This window comes from Nicotiana attenuata, chromosome 8 (genome assembly GCF_001879085.1).
Source record: "Nicotiana attenuata strain UT chromosome 8, NIATTr2, whole genome shotgun sequence".
Lineage (NCBI taxonomy): Eukaryota > Viridiplantae > Streptophyta > Magnoliopsida > Solanales > Solanaceae > Nicotiana > Nicotiana attenuata.
In genome coordinates this window covers 11,618,423-11,640,505 of record NC_031996.1, presented here as the reverse complement: position 1 = coordinate 11,640,505, position 22,083 = coordinate 11,618,423, and the positions used below count along the sequence as shown (strand labels likewise).

The 22,083-nt window shown below is 38.6% G+C and overlaps 1 protein-coding gene across 1 annotated transcript; it reads left to right on the top strand.

Moving 5' to 3' along the window:
• LOC109230908 (subtilisin-like protease SBT1.9) lies at positions 13,398-15,978 on the top strand. The gene has a single exon (XM_019396386.1). It carries the CDS (start codon positions 13,445-13,447, stop codon positions 15,752-15,754), a length of 2,310 nt encoding a protein of 769 aa, XP_019251931.1. The 5' UTR covers positions 13,398-13,444; the 3' UTR covers positions 15,755-15,978.

Genomic DNA, 22,083 nt, shown 5'->3' with positions numbered 1-22,083 from the left:
AGAAGACATTACCAGAAGGCAAATTCACATTACTGCCACCAACATCCACTTGACCAACACCATCAACCCGGATGCTGAACACATAAAAGCATTATCAGCATCACTACTTAAATAAAATAAAAACTATCAAAAACCTCTAATTTACATACTAACTACAGAATTAGTAACATCAACATCATACCTTGTGGAGCAGTATTAGACTCAATAACAACATCTGCTCGTGTCTGTGCAGGGATTCCTGATGGCAGCGGAGCAGGACCCGACTATTTAACATCATGAGATGACTGCTTATATGTTGCTTGTTGTGTAATGGCGGTGATTTGTTCAATTGCAGATGCAGACAATTCAAAGTTAGAATCCAAGCCAAGATCATGCTCATTTAAGAAGGGGGCTGAAAAAAGTTTAAAAAAAAGGTTAGTGAACGCACAAATACATAGAGTTAAATAAATAAAAAAAAAGAATAAAAAAATTACATATACAACCTTTTACCAGAACCCAAATCATCATTAACTACGCCATGACTTGCTGTGACGTTCTTCACATTGACACCAGTGGCACCTCCATCTCGACCAACTCCACCAAAACCAGAAACATATAAATGTATAAGCAAGAGTACTATTTTCAAAAAACAACAGCAAAAAAAAAAAAATCAAATCTGTGATTTACATACTGGAAGGCGCTTTGGGCGTGCTATCTCCAATAACTACAGGATCATTCCCAACATGGCCCCTTTCAAACTGGTCATAATCATTATGCATCTCACGGAAGTCAGGATAATTATCCTGTTGCTTATGCTGAAAATGAGAAACTAACAATTTTATTATTATGTATATTACAAGAATACTATGTGCACTAAAAGTAAAGAATGGAATAGTATCCTATAAGCATATATTGCATCTTTGAACAATATACTATAGCATTATATTATATAAAAGATCAATACCGCTGAATTTCCCTCTGGTTTCATTGACTGCCTACCAATAGCTGCAAGCACCTCCTCAAACTTGGTCTCTATAAAAAGCTTCAAACCTTGTAACTGCTTTATTACCTCAGCATTGGTAGGTTGGGAATCACCTCCAATACTTTCATGCATACTTTGTGTCTTTGGTAATTGAGTGCCAAAAACCTAAAAGCTATCGGGCTGACTGTCAGTGCACTCAACTTCACTTTCAAAGTTTAGACCACGCACATCAAATAGTTGCTTCTCATCATCAGTTGGGGTGATGTTCTTTAGCTGCAATTATTAAGCACTAGTTAGAAATAGAAATGATAATAAAGTATGGAAAGATAAAAGATCCCTATTACCATATGATACCAATATAGTATGCATGTATACCAACAGAGTATATCACTGATCTGGGATATTGCTACAACTAACTGTGACTAAACTACTGTACCAAAAATATTAAAAGATGCAATAAAAGTATGAGAAAATTAAATGTATATGTCACGACCCAAACCCCAAACCGGTTGTGATGGCGCCTCTCGTGAAGACAAGGCCAGCCAACCAACCCATATCGCCTTTTCAAAAATAGATAAACATGAATAAGCAGTCTAAATATGATTTATAAATATTAATTAGCGGAAGTACAACCTAACACAGCCCTAATCGGGGTGTCACAAGTCACGAGCATCTATAAAAGTGTAAATACAACTACAAGGTCTAAAAATACACTGAACAGGAATAATGAACAACAGAGAGAGAAGCGGCGCTGCGAACGCTGGCAGTCACCTCGCTAAACTCCTATAGCTCTGCCTCCAATCAGCCAAAACCTGCTACCGGGTGAATAAATACCTGCATCTGCACACGAGGTGCAGGGAGTAATGTGAGTACTCCAACCCAGTAAGTAATAAGAGTAAATAAAGACTGAGCAGTAGGAAACAATGAATCCACATTCGCGTTAGGCTCAATAATCACAATAGGCTTTCAAATCATAATATGATTCAACCATTCCTTTTAAAACCCAGCTTTTAGTAAAAATCATTTTTGAAATGCTTCCAGCAGTTTCAGTAGGGGTTCAATACCATTTTAAATAATAATAGAGATTAAAGCAATAATCGTCCCCTCGGGCAAAGCATAGTTCGTAAAACAGCCCCTCGGACAAAAACAATAATCATAAATATTTCATAACTTGAAAATCTTGGTGGAAATAACCAAATGCCAAATCAGTGATTAATTTCTAAACATCTCATAAACCCAGTTTAAATAAAAGTTGTTTTAAAATATTTGCTCAGCTTCCGACAGAGGCTCAATATAAAGATGAGTGAAAACATTCAATCAATCAATATATTCGATAGAAACTTACTTTAAAGAGAAGGGAAATCAATAAGTTCATAAACAGGCCTCTCAGGCAAACATCACTCATATGCATGTCTATATCTATCGCCCCTCGGGCTAGCCTCTCTGCCACTCGTGACTCAACTCTTACCAATCAGTGCTTACACTCAGCACTCACGCTCAATAAGTACCATATAGTAACCGCTGCGGCGTGCAGCCCGATCCATATATATAATAACCGCTGCGGCGTGCAGCCCGATCCATATATCGTCGACGGCGCTCACTGGGGGTGTGCAGACTCCGGGGGGGGGGGGGGGACCCTTACGGCCCAAGCGCAATATTGCTACGGCGTGCAGCCCGATCCAATATATATATCGCTGCGGCGTGTAGCCCGATCCATATAAGGATTGCTACAGCGTGCAGCCCGATCCGTATCCATATATATGTATATACTTTACTGCGGCGTGCAGCCCGATCCAAAGATATATATATAATCCTCAAAACTGGGCTCTCGGCCTCCCTCAGTCATTAGCATCACTATCAGACTCTCAGTCTATCTCAATCGTCACTCTCACAATCAGACCCTCGGTCTATCTCAGTAAAACAGGGAACTCAGTCCAAACAGTTTTTCCGCATATTTAAGAATAGAATGACAGAGCCAGGTTTGAGAAATAAACAGATAAAACATGACTGAGAATATACTTTCAACAATTAGAGTGAGGAAAATCAGTCAAATGCCCCTAAGGGTCTCAGCAAGTCGGCACAAAGCCCCAAACATGGCATACAACCCAAGGTATAATGACATCAAACAATTAACTATCAATTACTCATTAAGAGGTTTATTACCAGCCTTTGGTTCTTTTGGGCAGCTGCTATGATTAGAAATCATCGTTGTGAGTGTTTGAATTATGTGGTATATCATGTGATTTCAGGTATGTTTTAGACTCGTTCGAGGACAAACGTTTGTTTAAGAGGGGGAGGATGTAACGACCCGATCGTTCGTTCTGAGAGTTATAGCCACATTTCTCCCATCTATGCTTATTTATATGTTGTTCAGCTGTGTTGAGTTGTATCGAGTTGGTAGGTTTGGGTTCGGAGTATTTTTGGAGTGAAATGAACACTTAGTCTCTTAGTTAGAAAGTTAAGTTAGAAAAGTCAACCAGAAGTTGACTTATGAGTAAAAGAATTCGGATTTGGATTTTTATGATTCGATTAGCTTTGTTGGGTGATTTTAGACTTAGGAGTGTGTCCGGAATATAATTTGGAGGTCTGTGGTAGAACTAGGCTTGAATTGGCGAAAGTTGGAAGTTTAGAAGTTCTTAGGCTTGAATTCGAGGTTTATTTGGTGTTTTGGTGTTGTTTTGGGTGTTTCGGAGGTTCGATTAAGTTCGGGTAGTGATATATGACTTGTTTGAATTATTGGTTGAGGTCGCGAGGGCCTCGGGTGAGTTTCGGATAGGTTTGGATTGTGTTGCGCTCGTTTTTCTTATGTTTCGACGCCGTTTCATCAAGCATAAATGATATCATATTGAGCAAATGAGCTCTGATTTCTTTTTTGATTGAAGCATTAGATCCGTATTGTAATTACGGACCTGTAGCAAAAAGAATCGTTGAATTTGGACATCGTATGAGGATTTTATGGCCATTTTACTAAGAATTAGGTTGCCAGACTTTTCAGTTTAATTACGAAATTGCCACTATCAGCGTATTTAAAAATCTGCACTATTTGCAAATATTAAAACCTACATATCTCCTTCGTTATAAGGTCAAATTGAGTGATTCAAAAGCCTAACTTGACTAGAATTTCACAAGGAATCCATTGGAGGCATAAAATACGAGTTTCGGGATCGTTTGGCTTGAGAAACGAGGCAGAATAGCTGGTAGAAAATATACAAAACTAGGGTTTGTTCATTCGGTCATATTTTGAGTTGGGGAGCTCGGATTTGGGCGATTTTGGAGGCGATTTTCACCATATGAATTGGGGTAAGTGTTCTCTACTCGATTTTGATTATAATTTATGAATCCATCTTCGTTTTTGGGATTTGATTGATGATTTCAAAGTGAAATTGAGGGAGTTAGGGTTTGAGTTTTGGAGAGTTTTAAGTGAGGATTTGAGGGACCAAACGGAGTCCGATTTTGACAAATTTTATATGGTTAGAATCGGGAGAGGACGAGGATTATTATTCTTCCATTTTTGACTGATTCCGAGATGTGGGCCCGGGGCCGAGTTTTGGCCGATTTCGAATTTTTGGCATGTTTATGTAGTTTTTATTGTGTAATTCGATTCTTTAGACTATGTTGATAGTAGTATTCTGATTATGGTTAGATTCGAATCTTTTGGAGACCGAGTCGAGGGACGAGGACATCCCGGAGTAGGATTTTACGCTGTTGAGGTAAGTAACAGTTTTAACTCTGGCTTTGAGGGTATAAACCCGGAGAAATTGATATCATATGATTGTTTGGTAGTGATACCCAGGCTAGGTGACGGGCGTGTGGGTGTGCACCGCGAGGGATTGAGACTTGGTCCGTCCCGTGAGGCCAGGCCTAAAAGCTATTATCTGTGGTTATGTGTTTACTTGTTGTTGAACTTGTTTGCCTTCATGTTAGAGATCATGTTTAGGCTTTATTCATGCTCACATTAATTATACTTAGTCATAGAAATTATCGTACATGTTTACCTCCGTCTCTATTATTTGCTAATATGATGTGATAATTGATGTGGGCTGTGTTCCCTTATTTGTTGATGATGGTGAGGCTAGTGAGGTACATGACTGAGTGAGGCCGAGGGCCTGGTTGTGAGGATATTGATACCATAGCGCGTGAGTTGTCCGCGTAGCACGTGAGTTGACCGTGCGGGTCCAGGTATTGATACCATAGCGCGTGAGTTGTTCGCGTAGCACGTGAGTTGACCGTGCGGATCCAGGTATTGATATGGTAGCACGTGAGTTGTCCGTGCTTAGCGCTTGGGCTTTGGGAGCCCCTCCGGAGTCTGTACACACCCCCAGTGAGCGCAGAGTGTTGAGAGTGTTGAGTGTATTGAGTGTTGAGTGTTGAGTGTTGAGTGCGAGTGCTGAGTGATGGAGTGACATTGTTGTGAGGTTGCATTTACTTTTGCTGTTGCTGCATTTATCTGTTAAATTTCTTTGTCGCATTTACTGAGTTATGGAATTTACCTGTTTATTCCTGTTATTTTTAAAATTGTGAAAAATAAGTAATTGGACTATTTTGCTCAGCTCGTCACTACTGCTCAGTTCCTTAGTTATTTCTGTTACTACTGAGGTGGTTGTACTCATACTACACCCTGCACTTGATGTGCAGATCCAGGTGAGTTAGAGCGCAGCGATCATTGAGTTCAGGCCGGCTTTAATTAGAGACTGCAAGGTAGCTGCCAGCGTCCGCAGGACCTTGTTACTCCTTTTATCATTTCTTCTTTGGATAGTTAGACAGCTTATATATCTCAGTTCATAGTTTTAGACGCTCATGACTTAGTGACACCCCGATGTTTGGGACTCGTTTCCGTATTTTATATTATTTTTATTTAGAGTTGGTTTAGTTTATCAATTAAATTATTGAAAATATTTTATTAAATTCTTATAATCAAATTAGTAGTAATATTTTGGGAATAGGCTTGCCTTGTAACACGATAGGCGCCATCACGACCAATGTTAGATTTTGGGTCGTGACAAGTTGGTATCAGAGCCTAGGTTACTAGGTTTCACGAGTCATGAGCGGGTTTAGTAGAGTCTTGCGGATCGGTACGGAGACCTCTGTACTTATCTTCGAGAGGCTGCAGAACTTTAGGAAAACTTCACCTTCTTGAATTCTTATATATCGTGCGGTATTGATTCAGCTTGAAGTGTAACTCTTTGAATTCCTTCCACGCATTCGTATGCGCACATGAGCGCTCGGTATCAGTTGTGCATCGATTGATTATGATTCCCTAGATGAGGTGCGAGATGTGATTTCTGTGTGTTGATGTTGGGCTAGTCTGGGGTACTTGAGGCCGGGTTTTTTCGGTAGCTGGAGTACGAAAATTTTGATTGTGTGAGCACATGTTTATATGTCCGTTGGTGTTCCTATTAGTGGGATTTGTGATTTGATGGCTATGTGGAGAGTATGATTTGACTGCGAGATTGTGTTCGGATTGATCAAATGTGACGAGAAGGGTTTACTTGAGATGTAGCAAGGACTAATGGGTGTTTGATTTGTGACTTGATATAGCTTGTTCAGACTCTATCTGATAAGAGGTTTATTACCAGCCTTTGGTTCTTTTGGGTAGCTTCTATGATTAGAAATCATCGTTGTGAGTGTTTGAATTATGTGGTATATCATGTGATTTCAGGTATGTTTTAGACTCGTTCGAGGACGAACGTTTGTTTAAGAGGGGGAGGATGTAATAACCCGATCGTTCGTTCTGAGAGTTATAGCCACATTTCTCCCATCTATGCTTATTTATATGTTGTTCAGCTGTGTTGAGTTGTATCGAGTTGGTAGGTTTGGGTTCGGAGTAGTTTTGGAGTGAAATGAACACTTAGTCTCTTAGTTAGAAAGTTAAGTTAGAAAAGTCAACCGGAAGTTGACTTATGAGTAAAAGAATTCGGATTTGGATTTTTATGATTCGATTAGCTTTGTTGGGTGATTTTAGACTTAGGAGTGTGTCCAGAATATAATTTGGAGGTCTGTGGTAGAACTAGGCTTGAATTGGCGAAAGTTGGAAGTTTAGAAGTTCTTAGGCTTGAATTCGAGGTTTATTTGGTGTTTTGGTGTTGTTTTGGGTGTTCCGGAGGTTCGATTAAGTTCGGGTAGTGATATATGACTTGTTTGAATTATTGGTTGAGGTCGCGAGGGCCTCGGGTGAGTTTCGGATAGGTTTGGATTGTGTTGCGCTCGTTTTTCTTATGTTTCGACGTCGTTTCATCAAGCATAAATGATATCATATTGAGCAAATGAGCTCTGATTTCTTTTTTGATTGAAGCATTAGATCCGTATTGTAATTACGGACCTGTAGCAAAAAGAATCGTTGAATTTGGACATCGTATGAGGATTTTATGGCCATTTTACTAAGAATTAGGTTGCCAGACTTTTCAGTTTAATTACGAAATTGCCACTATCAGCGTCTTTAAAAATCTGCACTATTTGCAAATATTAAAACCTACATATCTCCTTCGTTATAAGGTCAAATTGAGTGATTCAAAAGCCTAACTTGACTAGAATTTCACAAGGAATCCATTGGAGGCATAAAATACGAGTTTCGGGATCGTTTGGCTTGAGAAACGAGGCAGAATAGCTGGTAGAAAATATACAAAACTAGGGTTTGTTCATTCGGTCATATTTTGAGTTGGGGAGCTCGGATTTGGGCGATTTTGGAGGCGATTTTCACCATATGGATTGGGGTAAGTGTTCTCTACTCGATTTTGATTATAATTTATGAATCCATCTTCGTTTTTGGGATTTGATTGATGATTTCAAAGTGAAATTGAGGGAGTTAGGGTTTGAGTTTTGGAGAGTTTTAAGTGAGGATTTGAGGGACCAAACGGAGTCCGATTTTGACAAATTTTATATGGTTAGACTCGGGAGAGGACGAGGATTATTATTCTTCCATTTTTGAATGATTCCGAGATGTGGGCCCGGGGGCCGAGTTTTGGCCGATTTCGAATTTTTGGCATGTTTATGTAGTTTTTATTGTGTAATTCGATTCTTTAGACTATGTTGATAGTAGTATTCTGATTATGGTTAGATTCGAAGCTTTTGGAGACCGAGTCGAGGGACGAGGACATCCCGGAGTAGGATTTTACGCTGTTGAGGTAAGTAACAGTTTTAACTCTGGCTTTGAGGGTATAAACCCGGGGAAATTGATATCATATGATTGTTTGGTAGTGATACCCAGGCTAGGTGACGGGCGTGTGGGTGTGCACCACGAGGGATTGAGACTTGGTCCGTCCCGTGAGGCCAGGCCTAAAAGCTATTATCTGTGGTTATGTGTTTACTTGTTGTTGAACTTGTTTGCCTTCATGTTAGAGATCCTGTATAGGTTTTATTCATGCTCACATTATTTGTACTTAGTCATAGAAATTTTGTACATGTTTACCTCAGTCTCTATTATTTGCTAATATGCTGTGATACTTGATGTGGGCTTTGTTCCCTTATTTGTTGATGATGGTGAGGCTAGTGAGGTACATGACTGAGTGAGGCCGAGGGCCTGTTTGTGAGGATATTGATACCATAGCGCGTGAGTTGTCCGCGTAGCACGTGAGTTGACCGTGCGGGTCCAGGTATTGATACCATAGCGCGTGAGTTGTTCGCGTAGTACGTGAGTTGACCGTGCGGATCCAGGTATTGATATGGTAGCACGTGAGTTGTCCGTGCTTAGCGCTTGGGCTTTGGGAGCCCCTCCGGAGTCTGTACACACCCCCAGTGAGCGTAGAGTGTTGAGAGTGTTGAGTGTATTGAGTGTTGAGTGTTGAGTGTTGAGTGCGAGTGCTGAGTGATGGAGTGACATTGTTGTGAGGTTGCATTTACTTTTGCTGTTGCTGCATTTATCTGTTAAATTTTTTTGTGGCATTTACTCAGTTATGGAATTTACCTGTTTATTCCTGTTATTTTTAAAATTGTGAAAATTAAGTAATTCGACTATTTTGCTCAGCTCGTCACTACTGCTGAGTTCCTTAGTTATTTTTGGTACTACTGAGGTGGTTGTACTCATACTACACCCTGCACTTGATGTGCAGATCCAGGTGAGTTAGAACGCAGCGATCGTTGAGTTCAGGCCGGCTTTAATTGGAGACTGCAAGGTAGCTGCCAGCGTCCGCAGGACCTTGTTACTCCTTTTATCATTTCTTCTTTGGATAGTTAGACAGCTTATATATCTCAGTTCATAGTTTTAGACGCTCATGACTTAGTGACACCCCGATGTTTGGGACTCGTTTTCGTATTTTATATTATTTATATTTAGAGTTGGTTTAGTTTATCAATTAAATTATTGGAAATATTTTATTAAATTCTTATAATCAAATTAGTAGTAATATTTTGGGAATAGGCCTGCCTTGTAACACGATAGGCGCCATCACGACCAATGTTAGATTTTGGGTCGTGACAGTATAAGTAGCAATAAAACTACAAGTAGAAGAAAAGATCCCTATTACCATACGATACCAATATGGTATACATGTATACCAACAGAGAATATCATTGATCTGGGATATTGCTACAACTACCCATGACTAAAATACTGTACAAAAAATATTAAAAAATGCAATAAAAGAATGAGAAAATTAAAAGTATAAGTAGCAGAAATGGTCCCTATTACCATATGATACCAATATGGTATACATGTATACCAACAGAGGATATCATTGATCTGGGATATTGTTACAACTACCCGTGACTAAACTCCTGTACCAAAATATTAAGAGAGGCAATAAAACTATGAAAAAATTACCTGCTCGCGTTGCAAGCTAGACATTCGCAAAGTAACTCGCTCATTCGGTATTTGATCCATGACTACCCAATTCAAATTCGTGGAAGTTTGTTTCCAATATGATCAGCAAAGTGACCATGCAAACTTGGGCAGCATTCATACAACCAAATCTGTAAAGTCAACGGGAAGCCGCCGAGTCTATAAAAAGAAGGCTTATCTTGAAACTTGTTGGAACACGAGTCGATTGTAGCGTTATAAACATCTATACCCCAGGGATAATTATTAAAATCACCGCACTCAACCAAGTCAATGTAAGACCGTGAAATAACCTTTGTTTTGAGTTGAGAAAGTAAGAAGCTGTTCACAAAATAAAGAACTGCTATCTTCAACGCATCATCATTTGTTTCCCATTTCTGCTTCATAAAACAGTCTGTTAGCTGGGCCAATGTCACGGATGCAGTCCCAAAATATTTTGAAATCAACCTATTCTCTGTTATTCTCTCTATACTTGTATCATCCTTACATTTCAGTCCAGTAACAAGTGCAAATTCACCCAAACCAAAGTGCAACCTAGAATCATTCACTACAAACCGCATCTCATTTTTTACCTCACGATGTACTTCTCTAATAAGCAAATGGTGCATAACCCGAATCTGCACAATAAGTGGTGGCAGATTCAAAAAATAGCCAAAGCATGTTTTCTTAAACAGTCGAAGTTGCCTCTTTGATAAATTCTCTTTCAATTGACGAATAACATGGCAGTTGGTATCCCAATCAACCTTTGGTTTATAATATAAGTCCATAGGCACAAGGAAATCCCAACACTGCAAAGCATGTTCATATAAAATAACTTCAGAAATAGAATTCACTTGAAAATGCAACTAAACCAACCAAAAATGTTACAACTACCATACGATATCAACACGTCATATAACTAAGCCAGCAGGGTATACAATTCTACTGGCTAATTTCCGGCAACTATAAATGACTATACTACTATTACATAACAGATAGGAATAAAGAGAAAAAGCAAAAAGGTATGCAGCTATAAAGTATTTTCAAGATACTGTACGATACTGCTATTATTAAAGAAAAAACAAATAGCGAAGACAGCCAAAAAAGGATCAGAAGCATATGATAGTATGTAGCTATACTAACAGGGTAAATAGTTGTACGGGGTTGTTCCAACAACTGTCTATAACTATAAAAACTATCACATAACACACATAGAATTCACTTAAAATTATTTAAGAAATAGAATTCACTTAAAATTAACACAACTGACTATGACTATAATATAATACAAAAGCATAGCAGGAAATTAAAAAATAACAGTGTACTATACATTCAAAATCTCACAGATCATAATTTTAAGAAAATTACCTTTTTGGGCGTGACACCAATTTTTTTCTTCTTTAACTGAGAATCATCGCTACAATCAACATCTACTGGTTGAGTCTCTGTTTTAGGCACGGATTCACGTCGGCTTCCCCCTAACTCAGAATCCTCAACAACTTTACCTTTTCCCTTATTAGTCACAGGAACACCTCCTATGACTGGTTCGGAATTTGTGTCGGGTAATGACTGGTAGGGAGTTTTATCGACTGACGAAGCATTAATATTGTTTTCATTTCCACCCTCTAATTCTACATTTTCAGTTGTGTTTTCAACACGACTACTGCTAGGGTTACGACTAAACAAAGACTGAGAATCAGAAAATAAGGGAAAACTAGGACCGGACGTGGTTGAGGCAACAGATTCAGTAGCTACTTGTGTTGAAGAATGATGTTGTCCACGGCGCCACCATCTTCGCGCACAATGCTTCCGACTCATAGAGAAAACAACAACCCAAGACATTGATTCACAAAAGTACAAAGAAAAACACAAAAATCCTATGATTTTGAAAATCCACTTTCACTAAAATGTACTTTCAGAAGCAAAATTTCACCCAAAAATAGGTACTAGACGAAGAGATAGAACGGAATCGGAAGAAAAAAATTAAAAACTCGAATGTGAGTGAAATTTGCGTTCTCATGGGTTGGCTATGGAGATTTGGAAACTGTTCTCTAGTCTAGTATTAACTGTTAAAGGACGAAGACAAGCGTGGGTAGCTTGGGCCGGGTGAACGAAGATAAGGCTTTAAGACAATGGGTAGCTTGGGCCGCATGAAATATGTGGGCCGGGTAAATAAATTGGGCTGAATGGGTAGGAATAGTAAATAGTTTGGGCATGGGTATTAAAAGGTAAATAGTTTCGGCTTAATAGGTATAATGTGAGATTTTCTCGTGTTTTTTTCGACGAGAAGGGTTCGGAGCCCCTCTAGCTATGCGCCTAATATATCGAGCGGAAAAGGGCCAAAAATGCCCCAAACGTTATATTTTGACTCATTTTTACCTTTATGCCTAACGATCAACTTGAATTAAAAAAAGGTTTTATTTTGAAATTATACGTGTCATGTTATTACGGGTCTAATTCAATTAAATAAATGAAAAGGTGCCAAAATTGTCCTGAGCTATTGGTCAGGGCTAAATATATCTTTTATCTATTTATCGGTTCAAGAAATCCCAAGAAAATACCCAGTTTTCTAACTTATCCGACCCAAACACTAACCCACCCAGAAAACATAAAATCTCGACTATTTTTATTTTACTTTCTCCCTCTTTTTATTCTTTTTAATATTAAGACCTAATACTTTTTCGTGAACATCCAAATGGTCAAATTAGCCCGAAATTGATATGGTTATATTGGTCATTGACTGACCATTAATTATTGGACATCCGATCCTTCACAAACCAAAAAATCAAATTACGCATATTCATTGCTCCTAATAGTCAACATTAATTTCTTGTGGGTAATTTCAATTTGAGGCCAATATTTTTCCTAGAATGCCAGTTCTCACTGCTTTATTCTTTTATGAAAATTGAACAAAACCTGATTTTATTTCTAATTAGAAGACCTATGAAAGAATCATGATATTTAGCCTGCTTTCATTTATGATGTTTATTTGCTTTCGTTGTTAACATATTGTATTCTATAAATTTTCTGTATGTGTATAGATCTATTTATATATGCACAATGTATTATTATATTGTTGGTAAAAGATAACCAAAAAAAAAAGTTCTTTCTTTGTGATTCTTATAAATTAGCAAAAAAAATTACTTATTTAATTGAATTGGACCAGTAATAAAATGACACATGAAATTTAAATAATTTTGTTTTAATTCAAGTCAACCGTTAGTCATAAGGACAGAAAGCCGCAAAAATAATGTTGGGGGCATTTTTAGATCGATAAATGAACGAAAGGTATATTTAGCCCTTCGCCAATAATTCAGGGACACTTTGGCCCTTTTCCATATATAGAGAGGTGGGGGAGGGGTGGAATGACTTAGTGGGCATGCATAAATTAGAAAAATATGACCCTTCCAATATGATTGATTGACCACAAAATCATTTCAATATGGAATATTTACCAATCAATCACAACGTGCCACTTGCTAGAAATCCTCAGTGCTCCTTGATTGCTAAGTATCTCTAATAATAATAATCGCCAAATACAAAATGTGTTTAACGTTTACAACCTTATCTGTGTCTGGTACATGCATTATTGAAGTACATGCTTACCAATTTCTCAAATAATCAAATTGCATTATCTACTTTTACAAAACCAGCCAAACATGGTTGTTTCTTAACATGTGTATTTAAAGGAGGCTCTGCTTATAGTAGGAAACCACAAGTAGAAATATAGAACAATGGATACAGTAGTACCTCTTCTCCCATTTTCTTGGTTTCTTTTTAGTCTGTCTTTGTTTCTAGGAACCTCAGCACAGAGGTCTACTTACATTGTCCATTTGGACAAGTCTTTTATGCCTAAAATCTTTGCTACTCACCAAAACTGGCATTCCTCCATTATTGATAACATCAAGATTGATGTTCCCACTACTCCAAATGGCCACCATATAACTCCAAAGCTTCTTTATTCTTACGACAATGTAATTCATGGCTTCAGTGCTGTTTTGTCTAAAGATGAACTTGAAGCTCTCAAGAAATCACCAGGTTTTCTTTCAGCTTATAAAGACAGGACTGTTGAAGCTCACACTACTCATACTTCTGAGTTTCTTAAGCTCAATCCTGCTTCTGGTCTATGGCCAGAATCTGGTTTTGGTCAAGATGTTATCATTGGTGTACTTGACTCTGGTATCTGGCCAGAATCTGCCAGTTTCAGGGATGATGGATTGTCTGAAATTCCCAAGAAGTGGAAGGGAATTTGCAAGCCAGGCACAGAGTTCAATTCCTCATTGTGCAACAGGAAACTCATTGGAGCTAATTATTTCAATAAGGGGATTTTGGCTAATGATCCTAGTTTGAATATTTCAATGAATTCAGCCAGAGACACTGATGGTCATGGCACTCATGTTGCTTCCATTGCTTCTGGTAGTTTTGCTGAAGGAGCTTCATATTTTGGATATGCTCCTGGAACAGCAAGAGGTATCGCGCCACGAGCTAGGATAGCTGTGTATAAGTTTAGCTTTGACGAAGGAACCTTTACTTCTGATTTAATTGCTGCTATGGACCAAGCTGTTGCAGATGGTGTCGACATACTGACCATTTCGTATGGATGGTCTAATATTCCCTTGTATAAAGATTCAATTGCAATAGCTTCTTTCGGTGCTATGATGAAGGGTGTCTTAGTCACTGCTTCAGCTGGAAATGATGGTCCTGAAATGGGAACTTTAACCAATGGAGTCCCTTGGATCTTTACTGTGGCATCAGGCAGTACTGACCGATCATTTTCAGGGACTTTAACTCTTGGGAATGGCTTAAAGATTACTGGATTTAGCTTGTTTCCAGTGAGAACCATGATCAAGGATTTTCATTTGGTTAACAATGGAAGTTTATCTACTTGTGATTCATCTGACTTATTATCTCAAGTCCCTAATGCTAAACGTAGCATCATGATTTGTTATAGCACTGCACAAGAAGACTTACCAGTCTCTGATCAAATGGAGGCCATCTCAGAGTCAGGATTTGGAGCCGCAATCTATGTTTATAAAGATCCAGATGTATTAACGTCCAACTATTTTCCGAATCCTGGAGTTGTCATTAGCAGCAAGGAATGGAAACAAGTAACAGATTATGCAATCAAAAGTGTTAAACCTAAAGCCAGCATCAGTTTCCAGGAAACACATATTGATGTAAAGCCTGCTCCAGTCGTTTCTGCATTTTCCTCGAGAGGCCCCTCTAGAAGCTACCTGCGAGTTGCAAAGCCAGATATTATGGCACCAGGAGTGTTAATTTTAGCAGCCTGGCCATCGAACGTTTCAGCTGCAACTGTTGGTGTCAATACAAATTTGTATAGTGATTACCGTCTTCTATCAGGCACTTCCATGGCTACTCCTCACGTTGCTGGAATTGCTGCGATGCTAAAAGGAGTACATCCTGAATGGAGTCCTTCAGCTATTCGCTCTGCCATGATGACCACTGCCAACCCTTTGGATAATACTGAAAAACCCATCAAAACAGCGGATGATAACAAGGATGCTACATCATTAGCCATGGGAGCCGGACTTGTTGATCCAAACCGTGCAGTTGATCCAGGCCTGATATATGATGCCACTCCACAAGACTATGTGAACCTTCTCTGCTCTATGAATTTGACAGTAGAGCAATTCAAAACAATTGCTAGATCATCAGCTAAGCACAACTGCTCAAATCCATCCAATCATATCAATTACCCATCATTTATTGCTCTCTTTAGCCCTTATGGGAACTACACTTGGTTGGAGCAGAAATTCAAGAGGACAGTCACAAATGTTGGAGCTGGTGCAGCTACGTATAAAGTAAAAGTGAAAGCACCGAAAAACTCGACAATTTCTATCTTTCCGCAGACCTTGGTGTTTGAGAAGAAAAATCAGAAGCAGGAGTACACTCTGACCATACGTTACAAGGGCATTGCCGAAGATCAAGCACAATCTGGTTCAATCACTTGGGTGGAAGAGAATGGTCATCACACAGTAAGAAGTCCTATAGTAGTAGCTCCAGAGATTGAAGCCTGGACCTGAAATGCTGCAGTTAACAAAACTGTTGCATTTTTAAGTTTGAAACTCTCTATGAGAGTTATGATAAAGTAGCTGGCAAAGCGCATGTATGTTGGAAGTAACTGTTGAATAACAATCTTTGCCGGAGAATCTAAGGCTGCATAAATTCCGGTGCTAGTATAACTGAAAATCTTAATTCACGCTGTAATAAGCCCCAAGATATGGAAGAAAGGATTATCTTGCACCTATACTTAAGAACTAATGACAATGCTGGATGTGTTTAACCGAAAAGTGAGAAGGAAAGAGCGTCTATAGCATTAGAGCATTGAGTAGACCTTTTGCCTTAGCCAACAAAAGATATGTGAAGAAAATTTTACACGAGGAAATTGTTAGAGATTCTGAATTTATAAGTGACTAAAACAGAAAAAATGAATGAACAGAAATTGGCAGAATTATGTCCCGAGCCCACAAATTCCTTGTGTGTCCTTAAAGAATCTTATCCCCTTACTGTTGCCCAAGGTTAATGGTGCAAATCATACGACGGACTTACTTTGTTTTGAAAATAATGATGTAGAAAGAAGAAGGAGATGAAGCAGAAGATTTCAGGATAAAAAATTCGGAAGGAATGGCTGCTTATTTATAGCCAACGAATTTCTGGATTGAAAGGGTGTGAAAGTGGCTGTTCACACTAAAGGTGGCTATTCGTGAAATGCAACCTCTCTCTGGTGGCCGAAGCAGAAGCCGAGCGAGCGAGCGACGACGACGGCGCGAGGCCCCTTCCTCTTAGCTCCTTTTAAGAGCTTAAGGAAGTGCTTCTATATTTAAACCCAACAAAATTCTTGTCTTTAACCAATGAAGGACAAAGTGCAAAAGCCAAAGTTGCCTTTTCACCTTCTTCCCTCTTTTCCCATTCACACTACCACTTTCAACCCCAACAATCCCCCACATGAATGGGGAATGATGAATATGCATAAAAAAATTTGTGTGATTCGCAACTAAGGACTAATTGCATCGGGATAAGTAGGTTTTCCTTTGAACTTTCCGTAGTGAGCATATATCGGATATACTCGGTCAATCGGTAGATTTGATATCCTTGAACCGTCGAGCTTTAGTGTATACCTAGACAACATATGTCACACAATTAATCCTTATCCATCTTTTGGTTCTCATTGTTGTGTTCGTTTTAGCCATGAACACCGCCTGGTTTCATAAGTGCGTAGAGAATTGGCCTTACAACATTCTCCTTGAAACGGCTTACACTTCACACTTATATAGGTGATTCCTAAACGTGTTATCCCGTAGATACACTATTTGATATACCCCATATCAAACTTAGAAATCATTAAAAAGTCCTAACGCTTTATCCTTGGTACTGAACATTGTCTGCATCACGAGAATGGACCAAAATTTTATTTGACAATGTTGAACCGTCACTAATGACTTTGTTTGATCTCCTTGAACCTAGATCTTGGGATCTCCAGTCTTCTAGGTAGAGTTACCGCCATAGTGACTTGTCCTCGGCCATAGTCCCATTCCCTTTGACGACTTCTCAACTCCCTCTCTAGTTAGGCCTTTTGTAAGCGGATCCGCCACATTATCCTTTGATCTTACATAATCAATAGTAATAATTCCACTAGAGAGTAGTTGTCTAACGGTATTATGCCTTCGTCAAATGTGACGAGATTTTCCGTTATACATAACGCTCCCAGCCCTTCCTATTGTTGCTTGACTGTCGCAATGTATACATACAGGTGCCAAAGGTTTGGGCCAAAAAGGAATGTCTTCTAAGAAATTTCGGAGCCATTCAAGTTCTTCACCGGCCTTGTCTAAAGCTATAAACTCAGACTCCATTGTAGAGCGAGCGATGCATGTCTGTTTGGACGACTTCCAAGACACTGCTCCTCCATCAATGGTAAAAACGTATCCACTTGTGGATTTTGTTTTCGTTGATCCGGTGATCCAATTTGCATCACTATATCCCTCAATAACTGCGGGATAATTATTGTAATGCAATGCATAGTCTTGGGTATATTTCAAATATCCCAAAACTTGTTTCATTGCTATCCAATGATCTTGGTTGGTATTACTTGTGTACCGACTAAGCTTGCTTATTGCACAAGCTATATTAGGTCGTGTACAATTCATAATGTACATCAAACTTCCCAACACTCGAGCATATTCCAATTGAGATTTGCTTTCACCTTTATTCTTTACAAGAAAATGGTTTAAATCAATTGGCATTTTTGCTTCTTTAAAGTCCAATATTTGAACTTTTCAAGAACCATTTTAATATAATGAGATTGAGACAAAGCTAGACCTTGAGGAGTCTGTAGGATCTTAATTCCCAAAATTAAATCGGCAACTCCTAAGTCTTTCATATCAAACTTACTAGTAAGCATGCGCTTAGTAGCATTTATGTTAGCAATATCGTTACTCATTATCAACATATCATCCACACATAAACAAACAATGACTATTTGATTTGGAGTATTCTTAATGTAAACACATTTGTCATACTCATTGATCTTGAAACCATTTGACAACATTGTTTGGTCAAATTTCGCATGCCATTGTTTTGGTGCTTGTTTTAGTCCGTAAAGTGACTTAACAAGTCGACACACCTTCTTTTCTTTTCCGGGAACTACAAACCCTTCAGGTTGTTCCATATAGATTTCTTCCTCTAAATCCCCATTTAAGAAGGTCGTCTTTACATCCATCTGATGGATTTGAAGGCCATACATGGCGGCTAACGCTATTAACACCCGGATAGATGTAATCCTTATTACTGGCGAGTATGTGTCAAAGTAATCAAGACCTTCTCGTTGTCTAAACCCTCTAACAACTAATCTTGCCTTATATTTGTCAATAGTACCATCAGCTTTCATTTTCCTTTTGAAAATCCATTTAGAACCCAAAGGTTTATTTCCCGGAGGAAGATCAACCAATTCCCAGGTATGATTACTTAATATGAATTCTATCTCACTATTGACTGCCTCTTTCCAATATTGTGCTTCCGAGGAAGACATTGCTTCTTTGAACGTTTGAGGCTCATTTTCCAATAAGAATGCCAGAAAATCTGGTCCAAAGGAAGTAGCTATCCTTTGACGTTTACTACGTCTTGAATTTTCCTCATCAAACGTACTTTCCTTTGCTTCCCGAGGTCGCTTAGATTTTTTATTAGACGACTCACATTCCATTTTATACGGATAAATATTCTCAAAAAATTCAGCATTATCCGATTCAATTACCGTATTAATGTGAATGTTAGGATTTTCTGATTTATGAACCAGAAACCGATATGCCTTACTGTTTATTGCATATCCTACGAAAACGCAATCAATGATTTTTGGTCCAATTTTTACCCTTTTGGGTTTAGGAACTTGCACTTTAGCCACCCCCACACTTTAAAATATTTTAAGTTGGGTTTTCTTCCTTTCCATTTTTCATATGGAATGGATTGTGTTTTGCTATGGGGAACTCGATTCAGTATTCGATTAGCTGTAAGAATAGCTTCCCCCCACAAGTTCTGAGGTAAACCAGAACTTATTAATAAGGCGTTCATTATCTCCTTTAACGTTCTATTCTTTCTTTCCGCAATTCCATTAGATTGCGGTGAGTAAGGGGCAGTTGTTTGGTGAATAATGCCATTTTTCAAACATATTTATTCAAAAGGAGATTCATATTCGCCGCCTCTATCACTTATTATCATTTTGATCTTTTTGTTTAATTGCGTTTCAACTTCATTTTTGTATTGCTTGAATGCATCTATTGCTTCATCTTTACTATTAAGTAAGTAAATATAGCAATATCTAGTACTGTCGTCAATAAAAGTTATGAAATACTTTTTCCCACCGCGAGATGGTATTGACTTCATGTCGCAAATATCCGTGTGAATTAAGTCTAAAGGATTTGAATTCCTTTCAACTGACTTATAAGGATGCTTAACATACTTTGATTCCACACATATTTGACATTTTGAGTTATTGCATTCAAACTTAGGTAATACTTCCAAATTAGTCATTTTTCGCAAAGTTTTGAAGTTGACGTGGCCTAAACGTTCATGCCATAAATTATTTGACTCAAGCAAGTAAGAAGAAGCTGAAATTTTATTCATATCAATGGCAATTACATTGAGCTTAAAAAGGCCCTCAGTCAGGTAACCTTTTCCTACATACATTTCATTCTTACTAACTACAACCTTGTCGGAAACAAAAACACACTTAAAGCCATTCTTGACTAGAAGTGATGTCGAGACTAAATTCTTCCGCATTTCAGGAATATGAGGAATATCTTTTAGAGTCACAATCTTTCCCGAAGTCATCTTCAAAGCCACCTTGCCCGTTCCTTCAATTTTTGCAGTAGCGGAGTTTGCCATAAATACTGTCTCGTTGGGTCCAGCGGGAGCATAAGAAGTAAACAACTCCTTTTTAGCACAAACATGTCGAGTTGCTCCTGAATCAATCCACCATTCTCTAGGATTTTCGACTAGGTTGCATTCTGAAAACATAGCACATAGGTCGTCTATTTCATCATTCTTCTCAATCATGTTTGCTTGACTTTTCTTCTTGTCCTTCTTTGGTGCACGACATTCAGTAGCCTTGTGTCCAACCTTTCCACAGTTGTGGAAATTACCTTTGAACCTCTTCTTGCTTGGATAATTCCTTGATCCAGACGGCTTCTTTCTATTTTTACTCGTTGAAGCTTCCTCAACAATATTTGCACCCATTATTGTTGAATTTCCACGAGATTTCTTCTCAGCAGCCTTGTTGTCCTCTTCAATCCGTAGACGAACAATAAGGTCTTCAAGCGTCATCTCCTTGCGCTTATGTTTCAAGTAATTCTTAAAGTCCTTCCACAGCGGAGGCAGCTTTTCAATAAATGCCGCAACTTGAAACGCTTCATTTATGACCATACCTTCAATCATAAATTTATAATTAGTACAATAATTAATATTTTGAATAAAAATATTGACTTGTTTTATACCTTCAGCAAGGAGGTCATGAACAGTAACTTGCAATTCTTGGACTTGCGTTATGACAGATTTACCGTCAATCATTTTGAAATCCAGAAATTTGGCGGCCACAAACTTCTTTAGTCCAGCATCTTCAGTCTTGTACTTCTTTTTAAGAGCATTCCATAATTCTCTTGATGTTTTCATGACGCTATAAACGTTGTACAGGCCATCTTCCAGCCCACTTAAAATGTAATTTTTGCACAGGAAATCAGAGTGCTTCCAAGCCTTAGTAACAAGGAAGCGCTCGTTGTCAGGGGTTCCTTCAGGCACGACTGGAACATCCTCTTGAATGAACCTTTGCAGACTTAGAGTGGTCAGATAAAAGTAATGGTGTTAAACGGGTCGGGTTGACCTGGTTCCGGACCGGCCCAAAACGGTAAAACCCGGAACCGGAACCGGCCCGGACCGGTAAGGGGGGGCTGGGCTGGGTAGGGGGGTTGGGGTGGGTTTGACGGTTTAATTATTTGAAATGGGTAACCGGCCCGGTTGAACCCGGAAGAGTTACTGTTCACTCTTACCGGGTTAACCGGACCGGACCGGCCCGGTTCAACGGCTACTTTTTTTTTGTTTTTTTTAAATTTTCCAATTCAGTGGGCCCCACAGACCGTTGGCAACGGTCAGACCATTTTTTGGTCCGTTGGCCAACGGAAATATTGCACAAATAGCCTAATTTTTTTTTAATTTTTTAATCCCTTTTCAATTTACAAAACTAACCTTCTCTAAAACTATAAATACCCCCCCCCCTCTTCTTCATTTCTTCACTCAATACTCCTTTCTCAATCTCAATTTCTCTCATTCTCTCATTCTCCAATTTTCAAGACTTCAAGTCTTCAATTCATCATTTCATCTTCTAATTTTATTTGGCTCTCTTTTCTTGAATTTAATTTATCGTGTTTTGTCATTCGGAATTTGAAGTTTGAAGTTCAAAATTGAAATACTTGCTTGACGTTTGTTCATGGTAACATCGGAATTGCGTAATCAAGTGCTCAATTTATTGTCGAATTCGGTGCACTCCCTCCAACTCTTTCTCTTATTTAATATTTTAATTGCATATTTAATTTTAGCTTATACTTTAACTTTTACAATATGTTTAATGCTGCTAAAAGAGCGTGTAGAAAAGTTACTGGTAGGGGAAATAAAAAAAGAGGTAGTGCTTCAGCATCTGGTAGTAATAGTACCCCATATACACATGTTTTCGAAGCATCGCCTAATGATAATGTAGATATAGATTATTCAATTACAAGAAGATTATGGAATAGAAGATAATGAATTAGGAATGGAAGATGAGATACCAGCTACACCTACTAGTGCTGGAGTTGGTAGTGTTGGAGTTGCTACA